The sequence below is a fragment of the Gadus macrocephalus genome, chromosome 7, assembly GCF_031168955.1.
Source record: "Gadus macrocephalus chromosome 7, ASM3116895v1".
NCBI classification, from domain to species: domain Eukaryota; kingdom Metazoa; phylum Chordata; class Actinopteri; order Gadiformes; family Gadidae; genus Gadus; species Gadus macrocephalus.
Window position 1 is genome coordinate 21,188,982 of NC_082388.1, and position 14,009 is coordinate 21,202,990.

The window sequence follows — 14,009 nt, forward strand, 5'->3', positions numbered from 1 at the left end:
TGAATGGCCGTAAAAAGACACCGAATAATATCTAAAATTGAAGGTTATACTTGACATTTAAGACGGTGAGAACTACTTTGGACGGCGGATGGTAATAGAGTTGTGACGTGTTGTTCTAGGTATAAATGCACTGTGTCAGTCGATGACGAGCAGCAGAACGTTAAGACTTTGGGAGCTGAAAAACCCACGAATAGTAAGTAACATTATTTGTCTTTTTTACCTATACTGTTCGTGTCTTTTGTTAAATCGAATAAATGATCACGGTTTCTTTTCATTGTATAATGGTTGTCGAGACTCCATTTCTAACGGAGTCTCCTGTCATGATTCCGGTAGATAACCTTGTGTTCCCTAATGCTATCGAAAGCGAATAATAGCTTTAAACCATGGCGACGAAACGCATGATTCTTGGACTTTAGGGAATAACGTTACATAAACTTAACAACGTACGCATACGGCTTAAAGTGTCAATATTAAGAATATTTGACTTATCAATATTCGGTGACTCCCCTAATGCCGAATCGTTTTTTACTTCTGTTCCACAAGGGCATTGATGAAACCTAAATGTTTCTAACGATTTTTTTCGACAGCGACTAGGTATGACTCGACATTTCGAGTGTCTTCCATTAGCGGTAGGCTGAACAAAAGAAGGTCGACTGAAATCAAAATGGCGCCTAGAGTCGAAAGACGGCCCCTTTCTTTTTTTTCCTTGACTGTCGACTGACTGCAGTAGATCTTGCGTTGGCATTCGTTCTCGAAAGCAATCCCGTAACCATACATTACCGGAACAATGATCAATGAGCTATCGTTGAGAATTAGCTATCGTTGGGAATTATATTGACTAATTACTTAATATTAACAATTTACTTCATAATGAAGTTTTAAATATTTTTAACTCGTCGAAATGTTTCAGACTTGTATTAACCAACCAACTTTTTTTTATTTATCCTCAGGTTCTAAAATGCAGATCTTCGTCAAGACACTCACTGGCAAGACCATCACCCTTGAGGTTGAGCCAAGCGATACTATCGAAAATGTAAAAGCTAAGATCCAGGACAAGGAAGGCATCCCCCCAGATCAGCAGAGGCTGATCTTCGCCGGCAAGCAGCTGGAAGATGGTCGCACCCTGTCCGACTACAACATCCAGAAAGAATCTACCCTCCATCTTGTCCTTCGTCTGAGAGGTGGCATGCAGATCTTCGTCAAGACCCTCACCGGCAAGACCATCACCCTGGAGGTGGAGCCTAGCGACACCATCGAGAACGTGAAGGCCAAGATCCAGGACAAGGAAGGCATCCCCCCAGATCAGCAGAGGCTGATCTTCGCCGGCAAGCAGCTGGAAGATGGGCGCACCCTGTCTGACTACAACATCCAGAAAGAATCCACCCTCCATCTTGTCCTTCGTCTGAGGGGTGGTATGCAGATCTTCGTCAAGACCCTCACCGGCAAGACCATCACCCTGGAGGTGGAGCCTAGCGACACCATCGAGAACGTGAAGGCCAAGATCCAGGACAAGGAAGGCATCCCCCCAGATCAGCAGAGGCTGATCTTTGCCGGCAAGCAGCTGGAAGATGGGCGCACTCTGTCTGACTACAACATCCAGAAAGAATCCACCCTCCATCTTGTCCTTCGTCTGAGGGGTGGCATGCAGATCTTCGTCAAGACCCTCACCGGCAAGACCATCACCCTGGAGGTGGAGCCTAGCGACACCATCGAGAACGTGAAGGCCAAGATCCAGGACAAGGAAGGCATCCCCCCAGATCAGCAGAGGCTGATCTTCGCCGGCAAGCAGCTGGAAGATGGGCGCACCCTGTCTGACTACAACATCCAGAAAGAATCCACCCTCCATCTTGTCCTTCGTCTGAGGGGTGGTATGCAGATCTTCGTCAAGACCCTCACCGGCAAGACCATCACCCTGGAGGTGGAGCCTAGCGACACCATCGAGAACGTGAAGGCCAAGATCCAGGACAAGGAAGGCATCCCCCCAGATCAGCAGAGGCTGATCTTCGCCGGCAAGCAGCTGGAAGATGGGCGCACCCTGTCTGACTACAACATCCAGAAAGAATCCACCCTCCATCTTGTCCTTCGTCTGAGGGGTGGTATGCAGATCTTCGTCAAGACCCTCACCGGCAAGACCATCACCCTGGAGGTGGAGCCTAGCGACACCATCGAGAACGTGAAGGCCAAGATCCAGGACAAGGAAGGCATCCCCCCAGATCAGCAGAGGCTGATCTTCGCCGGCAAGCAGCTGGAAGATGGGCGCACCCTGTCTGACTACAACATCCAGAAAGAATCCACCCTCCATCTTGTCCTTCGTCTGAGGGGTGGCATGCAGATCTTCGTCAAGACCCTCACCGGCAAGACCATCACCCTGGAGGTGGAGCCTAGCGACACCATCGAGAACGTGAAGGCCAAGATCCAGGACAAGGAAGGCATCCCCCCAGATCAGCAGAGGCTGATCTTCGCCGGCAAGCAGCTGGAAGATGGGCGCACCCTGTCTGACTACAACATCCAGAAAGAATCCACCCTCCATCTTGTCCTTCGTCTGAGGGGTGGTATGCAGATCTTCGTCAAGACCCTCACCGGCAAGACCATCACCCTGGAGGTGGAGCCTAGCGACACCATCGAGAACGTGAAGGCCAAGATCCAGGACAAAGAAGGCATCCCCCCAGATCAGCAGAGGCTGATCTTCGCCGGCAAGCAGCTGGAAGATGGGCGCACACTGTCCGACTACAACATCCAGAAAGAATCCACCCTCCATCTTGTCCTTCGTCTGAGGGGAGGGCAGTAAATTATTCCATGTTCTTAACTCGCTGATTCCATTATTTTTCTATATTTTAATCACTCATGTGATTCTGTTCCTTAAAATGTTGCAAAACAAGAGTCAAATAAAGGATTCAAATTAAAAGCTGCATAATCTTTTCTTTTTTGGTATGTTCTTAATCATATAACATATAACCTGTTGACACAATTTATTGTCTTATATCTGCTGTAAGGGGAAGAACAAGGTGTCTAGTAAGACCCATCATAACACCAGAGATATATCGGACAATCTTGGCTAAGGCCTAGTGTAACGCTGATAAATACTGTAGTGCACGATGATCTCACTCATTACCTGTAATCTACAACGAGTCCCAGAATTTTTTCAGCCTTACTATGTGAATTCGATAAATTATCTTGAGTAGTACCTTATAAAAGCTTTCATATGGCAATTACTCCATACGTATAAGTGAAGAACATCAATGGTTCAGATGTTTGACATGTTAAATTCCACAAGTTCACTGGCCGTCCCTATGGACAGTTGGTTCCAACGGCTGTCAGTTGTGAACCATTGCCTAAACAAGTACAATATCAATTTGTAAATTATAAATATAACCTGTGTACTTAAAATATTGTATAAGCAAAAGGAGCTTAAATTAGTGCTAAAGACATTCCAAACTTAAATTATAAAAGCCAGCGAACACATTGTCTCAGCAGGAATTCGAACACATATCAGTGCGTTTTGGGAAGAGCTCAAGGAAAGGGTAAACCGTAGCGTTAGTGAAGCATAACCCGTCCTGGTATTGATTGATTTGATTGATTTTCATTTATTTCAGACGTATCAAAATACAAATCAAACATCGCAAATAACACCAAACAAAATAAAAAGCATGACACTACAATAAACAAAAGCGATGTGCCAATTATTTCACTATAGAAAAAAAAATTACATACATTCAATTGATATGTCTGAAAAGGGGTAGGAAGAAGTGTAACACTTATTTAATCCTCCCCCTTTTCCACAGTTCAATAATTAATATTTATTTAATATATACTTCCTGTATTCCTCATAATCTCTCTTTAAACTATATTTGATATATTATTTCATATATATTCATATTATTATTTATATTTTTATATTTTCCTTCTTACTTCTGTCCCTCATCCCTGTACCTTTTGAAAATCATTGCTTTGAACCTTTTTTTAAACTGGATCATGTTTGGACATTGCTTTAGCTCCTTGCTCATCCCATTCCACAGTTTCACACCCCCAATTGAGATGCAATGACATTTTAAAGTCATGCGTACAGCCAGTGTCTTAAAGTTTAACTGTTCCCTCAAATTGTAACCCCCCTCTGTCAAAAAAAAGTTTTTGAATGTTACCTGGCAGCAGTTTATTTCTAGCTTTGAACATGATTTGTGCAACTTGATATTCAACCAGGTCATTGAACTTTATGATACGGGAATGTAAAAACAGGAGGTTGGTGTGATCATAATATCCAGCTTTATTGATTATTCTTATGGCTCGTTTTTGAAGTGTGACAAGTGGTAGCAGTGAGCTTTTGTAAGTGGTCCCCCAGACCTCCACACATTAATTTAAATAAGGTAAGATCATTGAGCAGTAAAGAATATGCAATGAGTTGTGATCCAATATATGCTTTGCTTTACCCAGGACTGAGATGCTTCGTGACAGTTTAGATTTAACATGTTTTATGTGAGGTTTCCAGCTGAGCTTATGGTCTATTGTCACACCCAGGAATTTATATACATACACTCTTTCAATATCAACACCGTCAATCTTAACATTTACGTCATTATTTAAATTACAGTTTCCAAACAACATGATTTTTGTTTTACTTAGATTCAATGACAATTTATTATTGTCAAACCACTTTTTTAATTTGCTCATTTCAGTTGTAATTAACTCCAGAAGCTGCTGTAAGTCCTCTCCCGTACAGAAAATATTAGTGTCGTCTGCAAATAACACAAATTGTAAAATCTTTGATGGTTTGCATATATCATTGATATCATTGATAAAAAGAATTGGCCCTAATACTGACCCCTGGGGGACCCCACAGACAATGTCCAAACAAGATGACATATGTTCACCCATCTTCACAAGTGTATTAAATGAGTAGCTGCTCAGACGGAGCCTCACCATCCACACACACCTTGGGCGTGGCGTTATACTATACGACTCCGAATAGCTCAACTTTATCTCTGACACCGCAGACAACAGCTGGCACATCCAAACGCACCCCGCCGCCTGTGACCCTTGGTCGTGACGTCAGAGTACATTGAAAGGCACTCAGACGTCATGAAAATAATGCCACCTGTCTGCGCAGAAAAGCGGGACGTCGCTTTGTCTTGAGGAGAATGGCGAAAATATAGGATTTGACCAAATTTTTAGATGAATTTAACAAATGATTTCAGAAACAGTGATAGAATAGCATAGATGACTGCTTACGATCATATATGACAAATAACCACTTTTAAAAACAAAAAAAAATACGTTTCTGGTTGTACGCCTACTGCCTATTTAAAAATCACAGGCTAATGTCAACTTTAATATGTTGAAAAGGCAAAATGTACTCGTAGTTAGACGGTCATTAGACAGAAAGTAGAGCAAAGACAACATACAATACAAAGCATCTGATTATAGGCCTAACACAATTGCTAAGTACCTGTCTGATGAAAAGAGGTAGAAATTGGTAGGCCTACAGGAGATATTATAACCTACATTACACTTTCCATTCATCCATCCCTTGCTTTGCCTGATATTGAATTCATCGCATCCACAATGTTTTTATTTTATTTCTAGTCTAGGACAGATTAGACTTCTACAAGCAAAAAGGAACACAATAGTTGTAGACAATTAACCCATTTTAAAGGGCCCATGGCATGAAAATTTCACTTTAAGAGGTTTTCTGACCTTAATATGAGTTCCCCTAGCCTGCCTATGGTCCCCCAGTAGCTAGAAATGGTGTGAGGTGTAAATAAAGCACTAGCTATCCTGCTCTGCCTTTGAAAAAACAAAGCTCGGACTCGCCGATTTAGAATTCTTCCCCGTATGTCATCATACAGGGAAATGTTACCTCCCCTTTCTCTGCTTTGCCCAATGAGCTACGACCGTGCGAGTGCCACGTGTGTCTGAATACACGCACTGTTACGCAAGTGCTGTACAGTGTACACTTCTTTGTTATTTGGATAACGATTCTGCTGCTGGTGTTATGGCGCATAACACGTCTGGTTCTCTGACATCTCTGGTATTTCAACAACGAGACTGTAGAGGTTATGCTGTTTTCCTCAATCCTTGTGGTGTGTTCCCGAATCCTCGGTCTTCCGAGTTGCACTTTTGACGTAATTTCCAGTCTCGGAGCATTTATAGCGTTCCTGTTTGTCTTTGTGATTGTGTCATGAAATTGGCTAGTCGTTGTTTATTGTTAGCTACATTAGCCTCTTAGCAAACCAGCCCGAAAACAAACAGCACAACTTTACATTGTATTGCACTCACAGCAAGACAATGCAATGTATACATTGGTGATTGGGATAAAGTAGCAATGTAATCAAGTGTGTAAGAGCATTTAAAATCAACATTAAAATGACCAACGTGGTACAAATACAAAAAAAAAAGAATCTCTTCAGGGGCGCTGTCACGTTAAAATTGTACCGGGGGGAAATTGTACCGGCCTACGTCATCAGTTGTTTACATCTTGACAACCTGCCTGGCAACAGACGACGCGATCGTCTGTTGCCGGGCAGGTTGCAAAAAACATTCGGCTCATGTTTCCAAAAGACGAAATAACATAATACAGATAACGGATCGCTAGATAACACTTGTTTTTACTTTATAGGTTCTTGAACATTATAGGTTCATTATAGGTTCTTGAACATTCGCGTCCTGCGATCGCCCGTTTCCCGGCAACAGACGATCGCGTCGTCTGTTGCTATTCGATTAAACAATTAAATACAATACAAATATAAAGTAAAAACAAGTGTTATCTAGCGATCCGTTATCTGTATTATGTTATTTCGTCTTTTGGAAACATGAGCCGAATGTTTTTTGCAACCTGCCCGGCAACAGACGATCGCGTCGTCTGTTGCCAGGCAGGTTGTCAAGATGTAAACAACTGATGACGTAGGCCGGTACAATTTTCGCCCCCGGTACAATTTTAACGTGACAGCGCCACCATTTTGCTGAGAGCGTCATCTCTGCTTTCGGTCTACTCTCAGATTTCCGAAAGATGAAGACAAAAAGGGGGCGTGCCTCTGAGAAATGCCGCAAGAAAGCTGGGAGATCTTCGACTTTCGACTCGGAAGTCTGGCGTCCAATGGTGTGTTCCTCAATCCTCAGAAGCTTTCGGAAATCTGAGAGTAGACTGAGAGCAGTGATGATGCTCTCAACAAAATGGCTGCGCCCGTGAAGAGATTTTCTTTGTATGTGTACCACGTTGGTCATTTTAATGTCCATGTCAATTTATACATTGCATGGTCTTGCAGTGCGTGCAATACAACGTAAAGTTGTGTTGCTTGTTTTTGGGCTGGTTTGCTAAAGAGGCTAATTTAGCTAACAATAAACAGTCCGACAAATGACTTCAAAAGTGCAACTCAGAAGGTTGGCATCCGAGGATTCAGGAACACACCATTATTTCAGCCATGGTTGAGAAGTGATTGAGAAGGAATTTGTGAATTCGAACTGATTCGGTCGCGAACGACCCATCACTACAGGACTCCCGCCGGAGCACCCGGAGTGTTCTAGAATATTTACAGAACACGGCCAAAGGCTGTACGCCTTGCCATTGCGATACAGCCACTGTAAACAAAGCGCATGGTACTACCTTGGCCGCAAGCTGCTCAGGGCCACACCCTCCTCCTTGACCCGCCTCTCTCTTCCTCATTTGCATTAAAGCTACATACACCGAAACGGCACGTTTGGGGAAAGCTCTCAAATGTGTAACTGGCTTGTAGTGGCTGTAATTCTGCACCACGGCTGAATTTCGGGAACGTCTTCAAATACTGTGCTAGGGGCCCACTAATATCTTTATTAAAGCATCCATAAAGTAGCATGCCATGGGATCTTTAATGTATGCATATACTAGTTTCCTCTCTAGAAGCAGACTGAACCCAGAATATATAGACAGAGCTAATTCAACAGTTTCACCCCCTCCCCACAATGCAATTCTAAATGATAAAATCAGGGAAATATTTACCTAAAGGACAGAGTTGACTTTGTTATCATCAAGCAGAAGAATGCATAAGGGGATCCGTGCTCCCCTCTGACCGGTTTACCCCAGGCACAAATGTTAACGTTATAACACTAGGAACAGGTAGGGTAGACAATACAAGGAAGAGGAAACTAAGTAAAGATAAAATCGAACCACATGTCCTGTATTTCAATGTTTGACACGGTATATGTCGCCATCTACTGCCCACATATTTTAAGAAACATAAATTAGAAAATGAATGTATTTGTAACTGATAGGCCTATTATCTTTTAGTGATATAAACCACTCACAATGAATACAAATAGGATAACGGTGTCATGTGCCACGCTCGAAACACCAATTTTTGGACTATGAAACAATTGTAATCAGTTTCTATTAATTCAATAACTATCTCAAACAATTGATTTGACTTCAGAACATAAAAAATATATAACGAACCTATCATTCAGTGGTCAAGATCGTATAAAGAGAAATCGAGACAAAATGAACGCATGAGATCAGAGAAGCCCATTGTAAATGATTACTAACCATTCAGAGCTGGCTGTTTCTCAATGTTTCCAGACTAATTCTAGAAAGAATAACCGGCGGTTTAAGATTTGCTTTACTAAACACATACACACATTAAAGGCCAAAATGACACGGCCAATTCGATTAAAACATTGTGTAGCAAACATATACGTTTTAAAGATATCATACAGTAACTAAAAAATCGGGACTATTTAAAGGCGGATGGATATAGAGAGATCGCGTTGCCAGTATAAATACAGTACTCCGATGTTTTGCATCAGATAATCGATTGACAGCTCTAAGGAAACAAGAGAGACGCCACACTTTACTGTAAGTACGGAGTATATTGTGTTGGATATATGTAATGATTTGAATATATATGTTAACAATAACCAATCAGCTTTATTTTTTATTGTGATTGCGTTGTGATTGCGTTCCAATCCACAAGCCTCAGAGCGTGTTTAGCTGTTAACGGGTTCTGTTTGCTGCTAGCTAACCATTTTAAAATAACAGTTGAGCCTAAAATCCAACGAAATATAATACGTTGTTCAATATAATGTGGATTTAACAGCATAGTAGATTTGCGTGTGACGATACTCGAAACAAAGACAGTTGGATTCAATGTCGACGTGTTGTTTTTTTCCTGTAAGAATGACTACGGATTTCTTGTACCAACCATTAGCTGGTCATTTAAAACAAATGGAATAATAATATCAACCTAAAATGTTTATTATACTGGATTAAAGATGATATTTCCCCCTTATTTTAGATATTATCATTGTTTTTAGGCCTATTTAACTATATTTGGAACGTTTCTTGTGTCTTTGACGTTGGCCTATGGCCCATGCTTTATTTTAATCGCCTTTTGTATTCTTTTCTTTTTACAGTTGAACCATGCAGATCTTTGTCAAAACCCTGACTGGCAAGACCATCACCCTTGAGGTGGAGCCCAGTGACACCATAGAAAATGTTAAAGCTAAGATCCAGGACAAGGAAGGCATCCCCCCAGATCAGCAGAGGCTGATCTTCGCCGGCAAGCAGCTGGAAGATGGGCGCACCCTGTCTGACTACAACATCCAGAAAGAATCCACCCTCCATCTTGTCCTTCGTCTGAGGGGTGGCATGCAGATCTTCGTCAAGACCCTCACCGGCAAGACCATCACCCTGGAGGTGGAGCCTAGCGACACCATCGAGAACGTGAAGGCCAAGATCCAGGACAAGGAAGGCATCCCCCCAGATCAGCAGAGGCTGATCTTCGCCGGCAAGCAGCTGGAAGATGGTCGCACCCTGTCCGACTACAACATCCAGAAAGAATCCACCCTCCACCTTGTCCTGCGTCTGAGGGGTGGCATGCAGATCTTCGTCAAGACCCTCACCGGCAAGACCATCACCCTGGAGGTGGAGCCTAGCGACACCATCGAGAACGTGAAGGCCAAGATCCAGGACAAGGAAGGCATCCCCCCAGATCAGCAGAGGCTGATCTTCGCCGGCAAGCAGCTGGAAGATGGGCGCACCCTGTCTGACTACAACATCCAGAAAGAATCTACCCTCCATCTTGTTCTCCGTCTTAGGGGGGGGCAGTAAATTATTCCATGTTCTTAACTGCCTAAATGTTGCCATTGGTCATTTGTAAATCACAAATGCGATTTACTTTAAACATGGCAAAACAGGAGTCAAATAAAGGATTCAAATGAAAATTTGCCTCGTTTTTTGGATATGTTGTAAATTGCAACAGTGACTTAACCAATGCATTAATCATTGTCGAACCACTGATGTTCTTAGACTAGCTAGTGGTCCAGATGACTACATTTATACCGTATACATATTTGTAACCTATAGTTCTACACATTTTCCCAGCCCACACTTGTCTCAAGCCATTCTTGTTGGAAACCACTTGACTACACCAATTTTTTCACTAAATTTCCAAAATTATAAATCTAACCTCTACAAAAGACTGAAAAGAGGATTTATTAAATATTAGCAATAGGGGCATAAATCGGTGCAACAGAGCCATATTTCTTACTTTAAAGAAACTATTAAGCTTCACATGCTGATGCAAACCTTATGAATGCAGAATGGTCTATTAGGCCTAGTTGGATTGTTACTGACCTGCATACTTAAAGGATCTGACTATTTAAACTCAATAAGTCCAACTGAGTATGTACAGGACTCAAATGTGTATTCAAAAAGGTTCGAACATGCCTACAATCAAAATACTTAAATAAGACCTAGTCGTACGGAAAAAAAGAGCAAAGATTACATTAAAATCAAAGCATCTGTGTATTTATACATATTCCGATATACCTGTCCTATGAATAGAGTTATAAATTGGCACAGGATATGTTAAAACTACACTACACTTCCACGTCCTCAATCACTTGTTTTGCTTGATATTGGTTTCAATGCATCCATCATGTTTTTTTTCTCTAAATCAATTTGGTCTTTGTGGAATTACAATATACGTTTGAAGACATATTATGGTTACAATGCTAATCGGTTTGAGTGTCGTTCTAGGTGCTCAGGGTAATAGTATATGTGCCTACTATAGCCTAAATTGGCTTCAAATAAAGATAATCTCAAACTTCATGGCCTGTATTTCAGTATTTGACACGGTATGTGTCGCCATCTACTGACCACATATTTTATGACACAAGCAATTATAAAATATAACAATTGTAACCAGATTATATTAATCCAGTAACTATCTCAAACCATTGCTTTCACTTTAGAATAGAAAACATAAATGTGACTAATTTATCGTTCAGTGGTCATGTCGAACGTTTAAAGAGAAATCGAGACAACATGACGGCTTGAGATAGAAGTAGCCCTTTGTAAATGATGTCACCATCCATTCGGCAGGTTAGAGGGGCTGCTGGTGGTTTCTCACTGTTTCCTAACAAATTCCAGATGCACCGAAAGATAACAAGATTTTTATTACAAAACATACATAATATTGTTGCTAAAATGACATGTCGACGTCGGTTAAAATATTGTAAAGTTTACAGATACGTTTAGGGATAACATACAGCTAAAGAAAATTGGGACTATTTAAAGGCGGATGGATATGGAGAGATGACGTCGCCAATATAAACGCAGTACTACGGTTTTTCTTGCATCAGATCATCGATTGACAGCTAAGGCAAACAGAGACCACGACACCACACCCAACGGTAAGTACGAAGTATTTTGTGTTTGATATATTTAATGGTTTGAATATAATCTTTTAACGACAACGAAACAGATATATTAAAAATTGTGATTGCGTAATTCCCCTAGCCTCATTAGTGTACTTTTCTGTTAACGATTTCGATTTGCAGCTAGCTAACCATTTTAAAGTAACAGTTATGCCTATAATCGGAACGAAATATAATCCGTAGTAGTATAGTGTACATTTAACAGAAAACGTTAAGTACATTTGTGTGCAACGATACTAAAATCCATGAGTGTTGGGTTCAATGTCAATGTTTGTTATCCGATAAGAATGACTACGGTTTTCTGGTACATTTCTGGTAAAACAAAGGGGATGCTAACCTCAACCTAAGATGTTTGCTGTACTGAATGCTAGAAAATTGCTTCGTATCAGTCCGATTGTATTTTCCCCTTATTTGGGATTATTATCATTGTTTTTAGGCGAAATATACTTGTAACTACCGTTTTCTGTGTCTTTGGCGTAGGCCTAAGGCCTATAATTTATTTTAATCGCCTTTTGTTTGTGGATATTTTTTTAAAAGTTGAACCATGCAGATCTTCGTCAAGACCCTCACTGGCAAGACCATCACCCTGGAGGTGGAGCCAAGTGACACTATCGAGAACGTCAAGGCTAAGATCCAGGACAAGGAAGGCATCCCCCCAGATCAGCAGAGGCTGATCTTCGCCGGCAAGCAGCTGGAAGATGGGCGCACCCTGTCTGACTACAACATCCAGAAAGAATCCACCCTCCATCTTGTCCTTCGTCTTAGGGGTGGTATGCAGATCTTCGTCAAGACCCTCACCGGCAAGACCATCACCCTGGAGGTGGAGCCTAGCGACACCATCGAGAACGTGAAGGCCAAGATCCAGGACAAGGAAGGCATCCCCCCAGATCAGCAGAGGCTGATCTTCGCTGGCAAGCAGCTGGAAGATGGTCGCACACTGTCTGACTACAACATCCAGAAAGAATCCACCCTCCATCTTGTCCTTCGTCTGAGGGGTGGTATGCAGATCTTCGTCAAGACCCTCACCGGCAAGACCATCACCCTGGAGGTGGAGCCTAGTGACACCATCGAGAACGTGAAGGCCAAGATCCAGGACAAGGAAGGCATCCCCCCAGATCAGCAGAGGCTGATCTTCGCCGGCAAGCAGCTGGAAGATGGGCGCACCCTGTCCGACTACAACATCCAGAAAGAATCCACCCTTCATCTTGTCCTGCGTCTGAGGGGAGGCCAGTGAATTTCTCCAATATTTTAATTCAATTTGAGTGCAATCCCTGACCTAATAAAGCATTGCACACTAATTTGTTCCTTGTTTATTTTTTCTACGATGGAGGTGGGTCCAGCTGGTAGCGGTCACAGTAAGGCTCTACTAAATGATAACAAGCACTCCATATGCTTTGTGCATTGCATTTAGGTCTGCTGTTAAGCATTAATATGTAGGCCATGACACTGGACATCAAGAAGCACAGGGTAAATATTCCTCCCATAGTAAAGGCCCATGAATCTGCCTGTCAAACATACAAGTACCTAACTGAGAACATGGACACCTGATATAAATGACCAGCAGTTAATATAGATCTCAGGAACTACCCTAGTTAAGAAAATAAATCAAAGCAATTTTGCTTAAGCTATAAAACCGGTGAAATACACCTTTGGAGTATCATCAATCATCATAGAATCCTTTCTTGGTGAAGTCCTATCCTTGTTCTTAGTGGATTCACACAAAGTTTTTGAAGAAAATGACCTACATTAGTTCTTTGTTTTGTGACATAACTTGGCACTGTGAGTTGGAATTTTAAATCACCATGGCTTTAATCCTACAGGCTATGGGCATAGGGGGTCCACATATAGATGAAGGATTTCCAGCAATGGTATTCTCTAGTGGAGACCCATTCAAAGAAACCGATGCAGGCTAACACATTTCTCGATCTTCACCTAAAAGATAAAATAAATATTAGAATGATAAATTATAGGTTTATATTCAAACTAGGTTTCAGTCAACTATAGCTTGAATAAAATGCTTTGATGCCGCATCTCCTGATGGGCATGCAATTGGTACCAAAGTACCTGAAGGAGCTGCAATGTAGCCTGGTGCGGGCTTCTCATGTCCGCTGCTGCTTTCATTCCTTGAACATGGAGGCTGGTCAACTGAAAGAGAAATTTTCAGTGGACAATCTTTTGTACTCCAATATTATAGAATATAACTGAATAGAATAGAATGCAAACAAAATTGGGAAATAAATACAATTTAACATAGAAGTTGACACTTTTTATAAATTCTGGTGGATTTTGCTTTGACAGCATTATAACTGCATCGCTGTATAGACTAT

At 41.7% G+C, this 14,009-nt stretch overlaps 1 protein-coding gene across 1 annotated transcript; it reads left to right on the forward strand.

Moving 5' to 3' along the window:
* The first annotated feature begins 101 nt into the window (after window positions 1-101).
* On the forward strand, window positions 102-12,980 carry ubb (ubiquitin B). Its single transcript, XM_060057336.1, is given in 4 exon segments — window positions 102-193; window positions 951-2,784; window positions 9,376-10,068; window positions 12,220-12,980. Coding segments are annotated over 3 exon segments (3,216 nt in total). The 5' UTR covers window positions 102-193; window positions 951-958; the 3' UTR covers window positions 12,917-12,980.
* The last annotated feature ends 1,029 nt before the right edge of the window (window positions 12,981-14,009 follow it).